We start from the raw sequence: 19,700 nt of genomic DNA, 5'->3' as shown, positions 1-19,700 counted from the left end.
TGTTCTCTTCCAGAGCCCTGACAGTGTCACAATGAGAGGCTTCCCAAGATTCTGCCTGTCCTTTGCATGCTGTTTCAACATTGCCAGCATGAGTGGAATACATATTACGGCAATTACACACACTCTTCTTCAGACCTGCCGCCACCTCCCCCACAATAATTTGGCTTCTTTCTTCAATATGAGGACTTGTTGCTGTTTAGAGCTGTAGTTTGGCTTATCCATTTCAGTCTGCAGTAATTTATTTATGAAAGTATTACTTCATTGGTTCTGACATAACTTTTATAATAGATTCCCACCCCCCTGTGATGCTTCTCTGGCATTGTTCATGTTTTGAGATCATATTTTTATTTTTATGTTATGTTATTTTGATTTATTTTACAGGTAGATATACAGTTATAGATAATTGATTATAGATAATTGATTACTAGCAGTTTGCTGTTGAGGAAAAGGGAATATTAAAAATTATCCTTTTGAGCCATGACTTTGACCGATACTTTCAAATAAGCATTTTTATTTTCATTAGCATACTTTAGACACCAGTGTAAATGCAGTTTGAGTAGATCAGAGCTGTGCCTTTGTTGCAGAGCTAATAATTAGCATGTAGATTCTCCCGATGCTTTTGATAACAGGAGGAGCCTTTAAAAAAAAAGAAAAGAAAAAGAAACGGTGTTTTCAAGGAAGGACAAAATATAGGTTAGTGTATTCAGGTCACAGCACTGACAACTCAAATTGTTATCCAACAATTGCTATAAGTATATGGCAGGCTATTACATGTACCCTCCTAGATAGTGGTCTCCCCTATTTGTTTGTTCATTAAACAGTAATAAATATTCTGTTCATGTCATGCTAAACAAATTTTAGGAGGAAATCTACATCCATATGCCAGTCCCTAGGCCATTTCTCAGTCCTGAACCAAGCTCATAGCATCTCCTACTGGGTTTTGAATTTCTTTCCAACTTACTCCAAATGGCAGAACTCCTGTGCATTTTTCCTTTTGTTTCATGGAGGTTCACACAGGAGAGTATTTGACCTCCATATGGTATATTACAAATCCCACTTAACAATTTCATAAATGAAGTCTAGAAATCTGTGAAGCTGGCCAAGTGAACTGAACTGAACTGAACTAAGCCACTTACTGACTCAGTTCATGTGTAACAACTAACCATGGTTTGATGCCCTGTCCTGTTACCTTACTGTGGTTCCTACAAACCACAGTTTCCTGTATTCAGATAAAATAGGAAACTGCTGCTTAGAACAAACCAGGTATGGAAGATTTAATTCTTAAATGCAAAGGGAAGGGAGAGTATGCAAGCTTTAGTGAAGTAATCACTAATGAGCTCAATGGGACTTACACCCAGAGAAGCATGTATAGGATTGCCTCCTTAACTGGAACTTAAATCTGTTGAAAACAAAATGCTGAAATGCCAAACAGCTATTGGATATGGAAGATCAAGATAAAGTGTATTTAGCTATGTAGTTCAGGCTTCAAGTGATTATTGTCTTATACATACTATCTAGGGGCTCATATACCCTGTCATATATGGATCTATGTTTAATATCAGACTGTCATTTTACAACATAAAGCTGACCTGTTGGTTAAGTGGCCTTAGATTGACATACTACGCAGCTGACTCCAAGATAGTGAAAACTTGACAAGAATATAGGAATTTGCCTGGAGCCTTGGGTCTGCACAAACTGTTGCCTCAGGTAAACAGGTACTGCTAACTATTTATTGCTTGCAGGCAGTTTTTTTATGTGTTAAGCAAGAGGTTATGAAACTTGGAAAGCTGACTCAAGCTACTTTGTAATAATCTTGTATCTATATTTGAAAGAAATGGATATTATTTCCTTAATCTTCCTGTTCATATTCTTCAAGATGAAACTCCCTGCATAAAGTTCATCCAAATTTCCCCATAATCACTGAAATACAAGGTGTTAATGGGTGTGGTGCATTGCTTTGAAATCATTTGCTGATTTTTTTGTGGGGGGAGAGGTGTTTTTCCCCAGTCCCATTATTAGAACTTCAGAGCAGATTCACAATGCTGCTGTGAATGCCAGTTAAAATATAACATCATGTATCCACAGTAGGAATGGAAGGGCCTGTCATTTTTGGTTTTCTCAGTTTCACATTTTCCTAATCTTAAATTCTGTTCTCTGCATTTCTTCAGGAATCTGCATTTTTTCTACATCTATCTATCTATCCATCTATCATCTATCTAAAATTCCTAATGAAAATTCATCTTCATTTTGGTGCAGATTTCTCCTAATAAACACATTTTTGTATGCAGTTTTTACAAACGTACACATTTTTTGCAAAGCAGTTACCCCCAATATAATGCATTTTTGTGTGTTCTTTTCACAGATGTAGTCAATTTTTATTCACACTTTGCCCTGATATATGTGTTTATTATGAAAACATTTTTGGTTGGTTGGAGAACTGCCTCACGAAATTCAGAAAAGTGTGCATTTCAAACGATGGCTGTGCTTCAGTTCTGATACTGTTTGGGAAAGTACAAATCTGCTAGATTCACCTTTAGATGCAAACTGAATTGAATTCCTCCCCCATCCGTAATCCACAGGAGCTCTTTGCAGTCATCCCTGATCACTGTGGATGCCAACTGGATCAATAGTCTTCCACTTAGAGAAATAACCTCTGTGGCTTCTTCAAGGGTGATCCCATGCCCTGCATCCTGAAGTCTGTCGGATCCTGCAGCTTGGAGCAATGGCACATTCATGTCATATGCACCCAAAGGAATATTTCCAAACAACTTCTGTTACTGGAGTGGAGTAGTTGGAAATCACACCTGATAACAGTGATATCAATAAAAATGTATTGACTCCTTCTTACTGTTTCAGCAGCTTGTTGTCTCGGACTCGTTCTTTTTGGATGTAATCTACTTGGGACTTTCTTGAGATCAGAAGAATCATAATATTTATATAATTATTTATTTTTTAATATTACTATAGAATTTTACAGGTGGGACTTATAACAAAAAAAAATGTGTTATGGAGTGCTCCTGTTTAGGTTTCTAGTCAGCCAGCCATATCTTCAGTTACGCTTCATTCTGGTCCCCATTCCTCCATGGTTTTCCATTTCGCCATCAGCACTCTCTGACCAATGAGCTTGGTTAGATGACCTTGGGTTTTGAGTTTCTCCCTGCCCTTTGAGGTTCCTTGCCCCCCTATTATTTGTGCTTGTCCTGAGCTCAGCCCAAGCAGGACAGCTGCCCCATAGTTTAATTCTTTATTGACAAAATATGAACTTACAGTAGCTCCTGAGGTGCACTAAATGCGCGCGTGCGCTCTCTCTCTCTCTCTCTCTCTCTCTCTCTCTCTCTCTGCTGGAGCAATGGATGTTTGGAGCAATGGGTGGCCACACCTATACCCTCATCTGACAGTGTGAGTGCAAACATCCTGCAACTTCTACATGCAAGTTGTCACTGTGCCTGCCTCTTCAAGCCCCTCCTGTTTCTAGGGGACAGTGGGGGAGAGGACAGAAGGGATCCTGCTGCCCCCTCCCTTCAGGCACCATCTCTCAGCTCCTGGTGCAACGCGGCCTTCCTGCAGCTCCAGCTCCTCTCCCACATCCTGCACCTCCACCCTTGTCTCTGACTGCTCAGACCCCTCCCCACCCTCCAGTTCTGGCTCCTGTCTCTCAGGAGGCACGGAACCCCTGCCATCTTCCAAGTCTTCTGAGTAATTTTCTGTCTTCTTCTGCATGGTTACGTAGACAATATTCAGAAAAGGTGGCTGTGCTGCACTAGGTCTCTTCTTTCCTGAAGTTTATCTATTTGGCACCTTTCTGTCTCTCAGGGACACGTGCCAGGCATTGCTTGCTATGGAAGCAACTGCACATGTGCGGGGGGGGGGGGATTTCAGTCTCAGTTGCTGTCAAAATTTCACCCTCAGTTTCCATTCTCTTCTGAGATTTCCAAGTAATTCCCTGTGTTCTTCTGCATGGTTAAATAGGTAATATTTGGAAATGCCCAGTGGACCTCTTCCTTCCTAGACAATATATATTTGACCCCCTTCAATCTCCCAGGAATGTGATCCTGTGGAAGGAAGCACACTCATATGGAAACAAAATTTAACTCTCAAGCGCCGCTTTCTTTTGAGACTTCCAAATAATCCCCTGTTTCTTTCTGCATGGTTACATAGATAATATTTAGAAATGGTGGCCATCTCCCATTGGATCGCTTCTTTCCTAGAGTGTATATATTTGACCCTCTTCAGTCTCTCAGGAATATGTGCCATGTAGTCTTGCGGAAGCAAGTACACTTATACGGAAAACAAAATTTCACTCTCAATCGTCTGTTGGGAATTTCTGCAATCTTCCCGGCAGCTGCTTTGTCCCGTAGCACAGCAATATAGTGAAAACACAACAAAACACAATAGAAGGAAAGGGTTCTTTTGTTTTTGTTTTAACAGGGCTGGAGCACAAATCAGCTCATAGGTTTTGAATAAACCAGCTGTCTTCATTTCACTCCAACATTCCAGCCATTCCAGCCACAGTGGAGAGTTTCAAAGAACTGTTTCAGGAGTGCTTGTGGGTAACAGGGTTTTGAGGGTGGAGGTAGGGGGTATATAACTGAGAATCTTTTCCAGTACAGTGGTACCTCGGGTTACATACGCTTCAGGTTACATACGCTTCAGGTTACACACTCTGCTAACCCAGAAATAGTACCTCGAGTTAAGAACTTTGCTTCAGGATAAGAACAGAAATCGGGCTCCGGCGGCGCAGCAGCAGCAGGAGGCCCCATTAGCTAAAGTGGTGCTTCAGGTTAAGAACACTTTCAGGTTAAGAACGGACCTACGGAACGAATTAAGTACTTAACCTGAGGTACCACTGTATATAACTGAGAATCTTTTCACAGTGCTGAGTCACAGAAAGAGTTACGCTCCATTTTGAAAGAAGCGCCGTAAAGTACATTAAACTGGCTCACAAAGGAAAGACGCCTAGAACAGGAAGAAACATGGAGGCTGAGGAGAAAGACACAGCCTTGTCACTAAGAACCAGGTGCCTTCTTTATAGGTGGGATCAGACACACCTCCCCCCAATGGAGCATGTGTGTGCATTGGGCCAAAGAGTCGCAAGGAGTGAGCTTGCCCCACCTCATCTCTAGAAGCTTAGTGGGAGGAGCAGGTCAACTGGTGGGATATCTTTGTAGCTTCCATTCAGTTATGAACCTCTTACCTTGCTCTTATACCTGGGAATTGTGACTTCTGGACTTAGCTTCTGAATAAAGTCTGAATAAAGATCTCTTCCATCCTTACAAATAAAAGTCACTGTCATGTTTTTTTAGGAAGGGAGTGTGACATCCTGAAGGGTTTGAACAAAGCGAACATTGAGGTTACATTTTACTGAGCAATCATTTGTTGATTTGTATACAATCTAAACCACTGAGCCTTGGGCTTGCCAATCAGAAGGTCGGCGGTTCGAATCCCTGCGGCGGGGTGAGCTCCATTGCTTGGTCCCAGCTCCTGCCAACCTAGCAGTTCAAAAGCATGTCAAAGTGCAAGTAGATAAATAGGTACTGCTGAGGCAGGAAGGTAAACGGCGTTTCCGTGCACTGCTCTGGTTTGCCAGAAGCAGCTTAGTCATGCTGGCCACATGACTTGTAAAAACTGTCTGTGGACAAACGTCGATTCCCTCGGCCAGTAAAGCGAGATGAGCGCAGCAACCCCAGAGTCATTTGCAACTGGACTTAACGGTCAGGGGTCCTTTACCTTTTTTTTTTAATGCAACAATGAGCTTTCATCCTGATTTGCTTGCTGGGTGTTTCTGCATCTTCCTGTTAATCATCTGTTAATCATACCACACTTTTCAGTGTATTTTCCTGTCACCTTCCTAACAGCAAAAAAGTAAGGTTTTTAATTTTTTTTTAAAAATAGGTTGTGTGTGTGTGTGTGTGTGTGTGTGAGAGAGAGAGAGAGAGAGAGAGAGAGAGAGAGAGAGAGATAGGGCGATAGAGCACTTTAATCTACTTTAATTGCACAAACCTAACTTTCCATGATGTGGTTGAATCCCTCCTGAAAAATACTGACAGTCTGGAGGTGACCCAAGCTACTTTCCCTCCAGCTCAGTGCCTCCATCTGTAAAATAGGGTTAATAGTACTGAACTACCTTTTAAGGGAATTAAACAAAAATCCGAATGAATTAGTGCTGCATTTATTTCGCTAATCTTGACTTTCACACAAAGAATGTTTATAGTCGGAGCAAAAGAGCATTTCTGGAGTCTTGTTTCTTTAAGACACAGTACACCACCCTTTCAGAATGCAAATATTCGGTGGATTTAATAGTTTGCAGTCCGAGTCCGCCGCTTGCTTTGTAACCTGCCACTCGCCGTGACAAAGATAATCGTATTTGGCAGCCTTCTCTTGGTTGAGCCAGGCAAATTGAATTAATATACTGCAGAGATTAAATGTTTTAGCAGTTGCTGTTGCTTGCAGAATTGGGAGAGGGAGAGCAAGCAGGTTTTGGAGCCCAAGGAGCTTACTTCCTGTCCTGCCATATGGTGCTCTCCCTGAGAGAGAGAAGGTTTGATCTTTGGCTTCTCACCACATCAAATTGATTACTAAGAAGAAGTGGGGTAGGGTGGGGACTGCAAGCATGCTAAGTGCTGTTTCATTCCAGGCTGCTTTGCAACCGCTAGTCATTGTCTTAGCAGGGCAGCCCATTAAACCTGTGTGCAGAATGGCTCCCGCAGAACTTGCCCTTTGCAGCCTCTTTCAGTGTCGCTCATGAAGTTGTGTGTTGCTTTGAATTAACGGGCCTGTAACTCATCTTGCATCTCTCTTACAAACTCATTGGTTAACAGAAGCAGAGCTCAGGTGTTTTCTGCCCACTGCTAAGAACTGGAAAAGAAAGGGGCGGTTGTTTTGGAAACGACAGTCTGATTAGGTTATTCCAGAGGGGTAACCATGTTAGTCAGTTGCAGAAAAAACAACAGAGTATTGTGTGGTGCCTTTATTCTGGCAGAGCTCATTTTGTCAGATGCAGGAAATCAACCTTTGGCAGAGGGTGGCCTTCAACTATGTTTTTACTCAGAGTAGACCACCAATTGAAATTATTGGCCGTGACTTAATAATGTTTATTGATTTCAGTAGGTCTACATACTCTCCAACATTTCTCCAATGAAAATAGGGGCATCATATTCAGTGAAGATGATGGTGATGATTTTATTATAGTTCTATGTGATAGCTTTTTATGTTAAACTTTTCAATCTCTTTTGTGATGAGATTGTGTACTGTATGCTTTTTATTTTTGGTTTATTGACTGTAATGAATTCATAGAATCAATTGATCTTTGGACAGAGATAGTCTGGCCACAGTGGTGTTTGTTTTGGTCCTCCAGTTGGATTGCTGGAGTGGGTCATTCATGGCACTGCCTTTGGAGACAAACTGGAAGCTTCAGTTGGGGAAGAATGCAGAGGTCATAGTTATGACTGGAACTGCCAGGTTTATTATACCTGGTACACCAATTTTATAATTGGTGTATCAGGAAGTTTTTAAATGTTTGACGTTTTACTATGTTTTTGTATTCACTGTAAGCCGCCCATAGTGGCTGGGGAAACCTAGCCTGATGGGCAGGGTATAAATACTATTATTATTATTATTATTATTATTATTATTATTATTATTATTATAGCTCTGCACCAATGCAAAGTGTCCATCATTATATTTAATAAAGCCACAGATAGTTTGGGATGTAGATTCAAGAAGGAGCATTTCTTCCCATTGCAATGGGCCCATATCTTCTACTGAGATCCCCTGAGTGCTTCCATTAATAGAGGTGCTCTATTCAGTAACAAGGGAGAGAGCTTTCTTAGTAGTGGCACCTCACTTATGGAATGCCCTCCCTTAACAGTCTCATATGATACCTGCAAAACATTTTGGCCCCAGGCAAAAATATTTGCATTTACCCAGGCATTCTAATATGTTGTAAATCCTACTTTCATTTTCAAGGAGTTTGTCTGCTCTATTATTTATATCATGATATAAATTGGTTGTATGCTGCCCTTAAATCCACATAGGTTTAAGGATGGTATAGGCATGTTTTAAATAAATGAAACAGGTGCATTTTATTGTCCTTAATAGTGGTTGGCAGGAGATACCTTTCCTACTTATGAAGTAGTAATTAAATGCCTACTTGCTGCCACTAAGCTATGTCTTGCCTAGTTATGGAGGTTATCTAAGGTCCCTACTCTCTCTGTCAGCTATGGGACTTTGCAATTATGAGTAAATTAACTGAACAGATCCTAGTAGCAGGAGGACAAATCAACAACAACCCTGCTTCCTTGAATGTTTGTTACTTTGGTTTCATATACTGTACAGTACTAATATAAACAAGCAGACATTTCTCAAGCCACAAACTGATATATTGCAGTTATGGTCCTTTAATATTTGCCAGCTTTTTCACAAATGCAAAGGAATGTTGGAATGGGGTAGGGGAGGAAATGTTTTGTGCAGTGCCAACAATCTAGAAAGACCTAATGACCCACCCATTTAGTAGAGATCTCCTTCATCTCTGCATGCTATATTTTGATTGTGCAATGGAGTTTTTTTAAAATAAAAAACAACCAGATCACTTAGAATCATAGAGTTGGAAGGGATCCTGAGGATCATCTAGTCCAACCCCTACAATGCCGGAATGTACAGCTGCCCCATATGGGGATCAAACCTACAACGTTGCTATTATCAGCACCATGTTTTAGCCAGCTGAGCTATCCAGGCTTAAAAGGCTTATTAACAGGTTATTGGTGATGATTGAGGCACGGAGCCTCCATGTTCATGGGCAGCATATCCCTGGTGATCAGATGCTGGGATGAAAGAACAAGCGATGGATAATTCAATGTCCTGGTTGTCTGCTTCCCAGAAACATCTGCTGTTCCTGTGTGTGTGTGTGTGTGTGTGTGTGTGTGCGTGTGTGTGTGTGTGTGTGTGCGCATGCACACAAGCACATACGCACGCTCTTCCTGGATAGTGAGTCTTAAAATGGACCCTATTCATTTCATGTAAAACAGAAATAAAATGAGCAGGTGAGTACAGGGCTCCTGCACCTTTAATAATAAACTGCACGTGGTGAAATTTCATCTTCTACACAACTATTAAAGGTGCAGGAGCCCTGTCATCTTTTCCAACCTGAACAAAAATTAACCCCAGGAAACAGGATGCTCTACAAAAACAAGGAAACAAATCCCCCTCTAGGGTGCTTCGATTAAACTGCAGAATCAGCAAGAATTCTCCAACAACTTGCTCCCTATCAACCCAAATTCCTGCCTAAAATAACCCATAGCCCAGCCCGTTATGTATAGCTATTTAAGATCAGGGAGGCTCCGGTAGAAGGACTAATCCCACTTGCAGTAACTGTGTCAGGGAAGTCACAGAATGCCCTGTACAATCAGCATCCTGCTGAGGATTTCTTGCCTCTGTGGGTGAATCATCTGGCGATAAGGTGAAGAAATCACATGCCTGGATGGGTTATAAAACAGCAGTTCCACGTGGCTGGTGAGATGTTCTGTCAGGCTTATGAGATTTTGGAACTTAGTCCATTGGCAGGCTGCCTTCAGCAGTATAGACGGGGCATGTGGGAGCAATGCTCTCCTGCTATACACGAATGTCTGCTGCAATCATTATCTACTATAACCGTCCTGAGCAGGTGTCAGCCACAAATCCATACACCCCTTGCTCCTGCAGAGCCACTCTACATTTGAAAACTAGAGGAGACACACAAAGTGGTCATTTAAGCAATGCGCTTCCTTTAACACTTGTGTGTTGATAACCCAGTTGTTGAGAGTGTTTTTCAAAAAACAAACATAGCACATGATCATCTGCTGAGTTGTCCAGAGCTTGTTTAAAAAAGATCTATCTGTAAATACAGAGATTGATACAGAAATTTTCATGGTGTTTTAACCAGTAGTGTAGTGGCGAATTCAGAAGTGCAGCGTCAGGGCTGGTTCAGCACAGAAATTCAAAAGTGAGCAGTAAGGTTGATTTTATTCAGAGAGACAAAACACAGCAGAGAACTTGGTGGTCAGAACCAGCCCAATGAAGCAGTTGCCAGAACTGTGGATCTGAGCCTCCAGCGAGCTGCCTTCCCCATAGCAGCAAACTCCTTCATGGAGGGGCTGTCTGTGCCTTTTCTTCTGCTGCATGCAATGCCCTCCTCGTTCTTCAGGACAGAGGAGGAGGGGAAAACTGTGGAAGTGGCAGATTGCTGGGGATCTGTTGCTGCCTCAGCCTCCTCCTCCTCAGCTGTCTCGCTCTCAATTAAACCTAGTTCTTGCTCAGCCTCCAACCTGTCTGCCCCCTTTCTTCCTCGGACTTATCTTCTGAATCCCACCACCATTCTCCTGACTCCGAGCCTTCCCACTCTGATGCTTCCCTGGGGGGGGGGGGGTTTCCCCGGCTGTAGCCTCCCACCATTCCCTCTCGTCTAACCAGTCCCTGATACGCAAGATCCATTCATACAAATCACAGCCACGCCCCTCTCACTGCTATGCTTTCTTATAAGACTTTATAATCCACTAAGATTATACAGTAATCTTATAATTATACAATAAGAGCAATTAAGGATGCATGTGCTACTATTTTTTTGTGCGTGTGCATAGGCAAATGATTTGGAGAGCTCCAGTCTCTTCTTTCAGAGCGAATGGCATTTTCCTTGAAGTTCCATCTTACATAACAGAACTTAGAACACCCTTTGTTTTCTGTGTTCCCAAATGCTTAGCTTTGGAGCATCCAGAACAACAACTGCATGATGTTCTTCCCATGTGTCTTCTCAAGAGTGGCCCAAGGAGCTGTTGGAAACACACCCAGGAAGGCCCCCAACTTCCCAAGTCTTTGGGGCGTCCTCCCTGGCTGTAAATCTCCCTCAGTCCAGAGAAACCGGTGATAAGCGACCCCTCTCTCCTGAGAGGAGCACACTCGTCTTCTGGCGTATCATTGCAGAAGAAAAACTCAATCAGTAGCTCTAAAACTACTTTATTTACAGTCTACAGTGGTGCCCCGCAAGACGAATGCCTCGCAAGACGAAAAACTCGCTAGACGAAAGGGTTTTCCGTTTTTGCGTTGCTTCGCTAGACGAATTTCGCTATGGGCTTGCTTCGCAAGACGAAAATGTCTTGCGCTTTTTTTTAAAAGCTGCTTGAAGAGGCGCAGTTGCGACGGACCGTGCTTCGCAAGATGAAAAACATCGCAAGACGAAAAGACTCGCGGAACGAATTCTTTTCGTCTTGCAAGGCACCACTGTATATACAAAGACTCCATCAGCATGTCTGCTCTTTCAGCATCAGTACAAATAAAAAATTTCCTTCCAGTAGCACCTTAAAGACCAACTAAGTTGGTTCTTGGTATGATCTTTCGTGTGCATGCACACTTCTTCAGATACACACGAAAGCTCATACCAAGAACTAACTTAGTTGGTCTTTAAGGTGCTACTGGAAGGAATTTTTTTATTTTGACTATGGCAGACCAACACGGCTACCTATCTGTAACTGGACATCAGTACAGAACAGCAACACTTTCAGAAGTGAAACTAACTTCCAACAGTCCTCAGACTTCCTGTCTCATGCTCACTCAGACACTCACATGATGTACACAAAACATAGTACAACAGTACCACTTGCTGGAGCAGCTCGGATAGATAAAAATCCTAACAGGAGCCAGTCCTCAGTCGCTGACTCACCTTTCACTCTGATTGGCTTGAAGCAGCACAAAGGGGGAGACAGCTCCTTCTCAGTGGCTGGAAAGCTCCACTTTCATGCTGACTGGGTGGTTCTAGGATGCTAGAGACAGGGACCTTGCTAAGTCTTTGATCCCCTGTGACGACTGGGCCACCACACCTCTGGTTTTAATGAACTAAAGACTGTGTTTGGAAGAAGTGGTCTCCTTTCATTATTTCTGGTGCTCGCAGCAGATTATTGGGAAAAAGTTAAAAGAATAGAAAATGAGTTGAAAGAAGAACCTAAAATGGCAATTCACAGGACATATCTTGGATATGCTTACTTGGAAGTTATTTCCACTGTGTCCAGTGGAACCAGCCTGAGATGTTTTGCTGCTGTAGGCAAAATGCCCTGATGCCACACCCCACAGAACCTGCCAGTGCAACTACACAGGTGCCTTTGGCTGTGCCACACTGCTGCCGTAATGCAGTGACAAGGGTGCAGTGGTGCGAGTGAAGCCTGGGGGGTGGGGTGGGGGGGTTGGCAGCAGCTCAGTGGCTGGGGTGGGGAGAAGGTAGGGCAAGCGTCGGATCTACTACCTGAGGCAAATGGCTTCACCTTGTCTTATTAATGAATGGCGCTCACCCTCTGATAAGTTTTAAGGTTGCTGCTTAGTGATGCAGTTCCTAAGCTGCAATCTTACGTACAATTATTATTTTAATAGAATTTTAGCTTGCCGAGTGTATACTCTCTTATAGAGAGTAAGCCCTTTTGAAATTACAGGGACTTCTGAATAAACATGCACTATTATTATTAGTATCATCATCATCATTGCAAAGGATTGCACTGCTAGCATGTCGACATGTTATCATGCATATAGTGTTGGACCAGAAATCCTTACTTGGCTTTGCTGTACAGCTTCCTGGAATCTGTTGAGCAAGTAATTAGCATTTAGACTAACCTACCTGTAGTGCAGATAAAATGGGATCACCCCAGGGATGCTATCGTGAGCTCCCTGGAGCAAAGGTGGCATGCAAATGAGATAGACAAATAAAATAACATACATCCCGGGCTTACTTATTTGAGGTCAGGTAGTGGGGATGTAAGAACATAAGAAGAGCCTGCTGAATGAGGCCAATGGCCCATCCTAGTCCTGCATTCTGTTCTCATGATTGCCAACCACATGCCTGTGTGAAACGTGCAAGCAGGACCCGAAGGCAAGAGCACTTCCCCCTCTTTCCACTTTCCTGTGGTTTCCAGCAACTGGTATTCAGAAGCATTACTGCCTCTGACCGTGGAAGTAGAGCATAGTCATCACAGCTAGCAACTATTGGTTGCCTTATCCTTCATGAATTTGTCTAATCCTCTTTTACAATTGCTGGTTATCACTGCCTTATGTGGAATGTAGCGTCCCATAGTTTGACTATGTGCTGCGTGAAGAAGTATGTCCTTCAAAATTCAGATTCATTAGATATCCACAAAACCATTAACAGTCCACAAAGTGCACAGAGGAACATTGCAGACTTCCAGATGCACCACCAGTGTCATGGTGTAACTTCCAGTCAATTAATCGCATCACAACACAGCTGCATTGTTTTGGGTTTTTGAAGGTTTCTAATGAAAGACTGGGAGGAGCTGGGAGTAATTTAATTAAGCTGGCTATAATGGACACGTGTTCCATTTTCTCTCCCTTACATTTTAGGTGCATAAACATTGTCCTGTCGTTTGGTACCAGCTTTGCCAAGCGACACAGTGGGAATTTAGTTGGTTAATCATAAATGGGGACGCATGCTGCCTTTTGTACTGAAGTCTGGGAGAGAATGATAAATCCCGAACGGCAGCGCAGGGGGCAGCTGTATAGGAGGATAATGCACTGCCTGATGCAAGTGATTTGAGGGAGCTGCTTGATTTAGTAACATCCAGTTTACATAATGTGGAGCGATTCTGTCCTCTCGAAAAATTGACAACAACCACTGAAGATTACCGCACGCCAGCAGCCGTTTTGTGGATTATCTGCTTCAACGTCCCAGAAGATTAATAATGTCACTTTCATCCCAGTGTCAATATGCACCATCTCCTGATGAACATGGTGCCAAAAATGCTGCCAATCTCCCTTTCCCTATTTCCCCTCATCTCTGCTGCTCAAAACAAACACACTCGCCCTCCCACACTCCTTGTATATGGTTCTTCCAAGAACAGAAGGAGAGAGGTGAGGGAACTAGTCTGAGAATTAAGTGTTGCCTGTTTGTGACTTTCTCCACCCTTTCATTAGGAGTTGGTGAGAGTCATTTCAGAGGTGACCTCATAAATGACCCATTTTTCTTGTCTCCTGAATTCTTCACCCCCTCTCTTTTAACGTAGCACAGTATTGGGGGCTGTCTTTGAAAATGTTCTGGAAATTTAAGTTGCTTAGGAACTAAATATCTTGAACTGAGCAATATAAGCACATTGGATCAGTGCTTTGCCATCTTCACTGGTTCTCCATTGCTGGGCCCTACTCATGGTTTTGAACTTTAAGATCCTGACCAGCTTGGGGTGAGGGTGCTCTAAAAGAGAACTGCCTCTCTCCACAGGTGCCTGCCTGGACCTTGAAACATGGTTAAGACCCACCATAACGGAGGGCACACTCAATTGCAATTCTTGGCTGGAGCTTTCGTTGCACCTTTAAGCAGATAGAGACATATGGCCCTATGGAGAAATGGCAAAAATCCAGCAACAGTCAGGTTGTGGCCAATGATGGCCAGCTCACCCTAAGGCTGCACTACTTTGGGATGCAAAATGCGGCTTGCTTCATATGATCTATATGTTTTGCATGTGCTTCCTTTGTCCCACAGCCTCCACTTGTAGGTAACATTCTCAAATTATTTTCTGGGCCACTCTCTGTATTGTCAGCTAGTTGCTAGCAAGAATTCTGCATAGCGTTGTCTGATCAGAATTTCAAATATAAAAAGAAGCAGTTAGCACATCATTTCTATGGAATTGCAGCAGAGCCTAATATATTCTTTTCTGTAATAAGCATGTCTTCAATGGTCCATGTGGTTCTGGAGAAAGAATATGCATGTGCATATTCTGTGCTAAAAAATATGGATTCTGCAACTGATATGAATCATACACACTGAGCTTAATTTATTATACTTCACTTTTACTGCTTTGCTTAATTAATTCTGTGTCGGCCATTCTTGGGGGTGGGGGAGGGGGGGACTATGCTTTGGAATACAGTACTGACTCCCCAACCACTTCAGATCTTATTCAGCCTCTCCCCGCCCCAGCTTCTCAGATTTCAGCAGTGATGGAGGCTAGGAACTTGTGAGATTTTTTTAAAACAAATGTTGAGATTCCCAGGTAAGCTGAAATATGCACTCTGCTAGACTCACAACATTAGGGTTGCCATATTTCAAACAGTGAAAATCCAGATAGAAAAGTCGTTGTAAATTAAGGTGACTCTTCATATAAGAATTGCTAGGCAACTCTGGTTTGATAGCAATGATGAACTATATTGCAGAACAGAAAAACAGCAATAAGCACTCTGTTTCTGTTATATGCCAAATTCTTGTACTCCTTCCCCCCTCTCCTTCTTGCTTTATTGGCCGCTGGATTATTTGCATTTGTCTTGAATATTGGCAGAGAGGTTTGTAAAAATACTGCTTTGTCTTTGGGACTTCAGAAAAGATTGGCACATTATTATTCTTTTATTCTGTGATGATGTTGCGCCATTTGGTGCCCATGGGCATGAAAAGTGCAACTGGGAAGGTTTGTATCTGTATCAAAGCAACATTTTATGTGCTACTCCCAATTGATTGCCTATTGAATTTTGAAGTGATTTATCGGCTATGCTCCTGAACATATTATGAATAATTCAGTCCTTTAATGCAGTTTGCAGCATTAACACAACTTTATTTAGTTCCTTTTGGCTGGGGTTTCAGAAGTTCCTGCTGCTTTTAAAGGAGCCAGGCTTGGGACTTAAAAAAACAAAACAAATATGATTTGCAGTACTTGGCAACATACTCTGAAAAGCAGGTTTGTTGCCCTTCTGCTGTTACAGGTGCACCAGAAATTTAAAATGCAATGGGCCTCCCCCTCCCCCCAAAAATATTTGCATGTTCACATCAATATCGCAAACAGACAAAGATTTTAACCACAGTTTGAATTGGGTTTGAAAATCATGGTTAAAATTTGAGGGGCCAATTTGTAATGTGAAAAAGGAAACCATCCACTGCAAAAGAATACAAATATTTGCATAAAATTTGCATGTGCTGGTTTATGTGCCTAGATGCATATTTATCAATAATTACCTTAATTTAAATAGAAATACATACAATTTATCTCACCATAGCGGGGAAGACTTTGGTTAGCTGACTCCTGGGCCTGCTCTGTTGCCTCCAGACTGCCTCTGTTTTGTGGGAGGGATTCAGTCGCATTCCAGAAATTTAGGTTGGGGCAATTAAAGTGGATCAAAGCATTCTGCGCAGCATATTCTCAAAGAACTGACCCCATGCTTTTGACTGTAGGGACAGTGTAGACCCAAATGAACATGATGGCATAAGGGAAAGAGAAGGTAGCTCACACTTAGGGACATGTTCTTGAGAGACGGAGAGTGGCAGGAAACCCATGTTATTTGGATCGTTCATCATGCGAGCTCCAATCCTGTAGAGCAGTGTTTCTCAAACTTGGGTCCCCAGCTGTTGTTGGACTACAACTCCCATCATCCCAAGCTAGCAGGACCAGTGGTCAGGGATGATGGGAGTTGCAGTCCAACAACAGCTAGGGATCCAAGTTTGAGAAACACTGCTGTAGAGCAAGGGTGGGGATCCTCCTGGGCCCAAAATTCAGCCCCCCAGGCCTCTCTGTCTGGGCCCCAGGACACACCCTCGCCAGCTCTACTCCATTCAAGGAGTTCGCTGGAATGCATCCTTGAATGCTGGTCATGCCTCTTCTTTGCCTGAATGTAGGACTGTGGGTGTCCAAGCACCTAAATGAATGGGATGTGGCCAATGGTACAAATATGAGAGGCACATCCATTGCCCCACACTGGCATGTGGCTCTCAGCTGATTCCCCTTCATAGAATCATAGAGTTGTAGAGCTGGAAGGGGCTATGAGGGGCATATAGTCCATCTCCCTGCAATGCATGAATATTCTGCCCAACAATGGGGCTCTACCAACTGAGCTGGAATGCTCAGTTTGGATTTTTTTTTTAAAGGTTCCCCATTCATGCTGTAGGGTGACCATAGGAGATAGTCTAAAAAGAGCTACGGGGGAAAGGCTGTAGCTCAGTGATAGCACTTCTGCCTTGCATGCAAAAGGTCCCGGGTTCAATCCCCTGTAGGTCCCCTGTCTGAAACCCTAGAGAGATGCTGTCAATCTGTGTAGACAATGCTGAGCTATATGAGCCAGTCATCTGACTCAGCTTCCTGGCAGCTTCCTGTGTCCCCAAGAGCAGCTCGTGCTTCTGATTCAGCTCCGTTGAACCAAATACAAGCATTTTTCAGAGTAAAATGGGGGCACATCCAAAACATCCTTTTGCAGCCACTCAAAAATCCTGGGGAATGTGGTAGGAACCGTGGCCTTCAGTCACTTAGAGGCTGCAAGAATAAAATAAAAAAAAGCAAGCTTTCACTTTAGCCTTGCAAATCAGCCTACAGAAGTTACTATCGCACAAATTGAGTATTGGGTATTGTCCGATCTGGTGTTGATGGAAAGGAGATCAAGCACTATGTGTGTGTGCCTAAATCTGCTTGGTATAAGGGATTCCCTGCAGTCCTGTTGCCTCTCATGTGTGCATTGGCTTAGATATGCTCTCTGCATGCAGATTACTCCGTGGTGTATTGAGGCCAAAATCTCTATTTCAGGAAAATTAATTGGATTGAGATTTATTTATTTGAGGTTTAATATTTGTTCCCCAGAGATGGAATGAAAGTGTTGCCGTCTGCAGTGTACTCAGCTAATCCTAGCCTTTCCTGAATGTTAAGCTTTCTTTATGGCGTCAGTGCTGTTGCCATACAGAATCATAGAACTGTAAAGTTGGAAAGGACTCTGGGGATCTTCTGGTCCAACACCTGCAATACAGGAATCTCAGCTAAAGCATCCATGGCAGGTTTGGTTTTCAGACCCTTGATCATCTTGGTCGCCTTCCTCTGCATACGTTCAGCTTGTCAATACCCTTCTTAAATAGTGGCACCCAGAACTGGACACAGTACTCCAGGTGTGGTCTGACCAAGACACAATAGAGGGTGACTATTACTTCCCTTGATCTGGACACTATACTTCTGTTGGTGCAGCCTAGAGAAGCATTAGCTTTTCTTTTTTGCAACTGCATCACACTTTTGACTCAAGTTAAGCTTGTTGTCTGCTAAGACCCTTAGATCCTTTTCACATTTACTATGTTTTTTATGTGTTGGAAGCCGCCCAGAGTGGCTGGGGCAGCCCAGCCAGATGGGCAGGGTATAAATAAAGTAATTACTACTACTACTACTACTACTACTACTACTACTACTACTGGCAAGCCAAGTGTCTTCCATGTTACATTTGTGCAGCTGGTTTTTCTTTCCTAAGTGTAGAACCTTACATTTGTCCCTGCTGAAATTCATTTTGTTAGTTTGGACCCAGTTCTCCAATCTGTTAAGGTCATATTGAATCCTGGTATTGTTTTCTGTGGCATTCGCTACCCCTTGTGGTTTGGCATTACAGTGGTACCTTGGGTTACATACGCTTCAGGTTACATACGCTTCAGGTTACAGACTTTGCTAACCCAGAAATATTACCTCAGGTTAAGAATTTTGCTTCAGGGTGAGAACAGAAATCGTGCTCCGGAGGTGCAGCAGCAGCGGGAGGCCCCATTAGCTAAAGTGGTGCTTCAGGTTAAGAACAGTTTCAGGTTAAGAACAGACCTCCGGAACGAATTAAGTACTTAATCCGAGGTACCACTGTATCTGCAAATTTGGTGTCATCTGCATTACCCGAATTCCTTCATCCAAGTTATTTATAAAGACATTGAACAGCAACAGGGCCCAGGACAGAACCCTGAAGCACCCCACTTGTCACTTTTTCCCAAGATGATGATGAGCCACATCATTTGCATATAATGCTACTCCTCCCCCCTTGTGTTTGTTTGTTTATGACTCCCTAATTTAATCTTTCCTGTTCTTTCTTTCTTTCTTTCTTTCTTTCTTTCTTTCTTTCTTTCAGCGATTCATGAATTTCCTGATGATCTATTCACAAATAAGGAAAGGCAGCAAGGAGCAGTATTGCTACATATTCTTGGTGTAAGTATACCTAACTTTTCTCATATATGTTGCTGTTATTGTGCAGATGGTTAGCTTAAGCGCGACACTGATTTATTTCTTAACTCAGGGTGCAGATGTTGTTGGACTATGATCCAGCCTGTGCTAGCTGGGGCTGGTGGATGTTGGAGTCCAAAAACATCGCGGGGGGAGGGGACACACTGATTCCCACCTATGCCCTTAATTTATATATGCTTTCCATTTATAGCCCACCTCATCCTGAAGGGTTGGAGAGAGTAAGTTCTTTAATGGAGCTCTGCTTTCAGTTGACAGACTTCCTGGAGACTATGAAAAGCCACACAGCCAGTCAAAACAGAAAATACTTGCTTAGATGGACAAACTGTCTGACCTGATACGATGCAGTAGGAGTGTCCACAGAGCCTCAGCTCCTAAAAAAGCTCAGGGCAGAATATCACATGACACTTAATATGGGCTAGTAGTTGACAGAAATGCTGTAGGATATCTCTTCACCCTGTATCATCGGCTTCTGCTGGTAAGGGCAGGGAAATTCAGTGTGATGCCAGGACACTCGCAAGTTTTGCTGCATGTTAGGAAAGCTGAAGGGAAGAACTTGAGACTTGCCTGCTATTTCTAAGCAGCCTCATAAAGCACAGTTCTATCCTGTTTTATTTGCCTTTTAACTTTGGTTATCCTGATGCAAAACATGGAGAGTTCTCCTTTACATCCTCCTTGTGCTTCAGGACCAAATTACATGTTGCGTGCGAATGCATGTCACAGAGGTCTGATGGAGATTATTAT

At 42.9% G+C, this 19,700-nt stretch overlaps 1 protein-coding gene and 1 long non-coding RNA gene across 6 annotated transcripts in view; both read left to right on the top strand.

Annotated features, from left to right (window-relative positions):
- SLC24A4 (solute carrier family 24 member 4) overlaps positions 1-19,700 on the top strand; it is a 114,925-nt gene that overhangs the window by 50,834 nt on the left and 44,391 nt on the right. For both annotated transcript variants that reach the window (XM_083502156.1, XM_083502157.1), the window contains exon 3: positions 18,847-18,923. In XM_083502156.1, coding sequence (XP_083358282.1) covers positions 18,847-18,923 — 77 coding nt within the window. The remainder of the gene's footprint in view (positions 1-18,846; positions 18,924-19,700) is intronic.
- Positions 47-2,844, top strand: LOC310707136. Of its 4 annotated transcripts, none has more exons than XR_014526352.1 (3): positions 47-381; positions 1,519-1,715; positions 2,580-2,844. It is a non-coding gene; the product is annotated as an uncharacterized lncRNA (long non-coding RNA). The 4 variants fall into 4 exon arrangements; XR_014526353.1 differs by lacking the exon at positions 47-381 and adding an exon at positions 391-693; XR_014526354.1 differs by lacking the exon at positions 47-381 and adding an exon at positions 391-1,263 and having other exon boundaries at positions 1,563-1,715.

The sequence above is a fragment of the Podarcis liolepis genome, assembly GCF_965112155.1.
Source record: "Podarcis liolepis genome assembly, chromosome: 1".
NCBI classification, from domain to species: domain Eukaryota; kingdom Metazoa; phylum Chordata; class Lepidosauria; order Squamata; family Lacertidae; genus Podarcis; species Podarcis liolepis.
The sequence above is the reverse complement of the archived record's forward strand: the minus strand, read 5'-3'. Positions and strand labels throughout refer to the sequence as shown.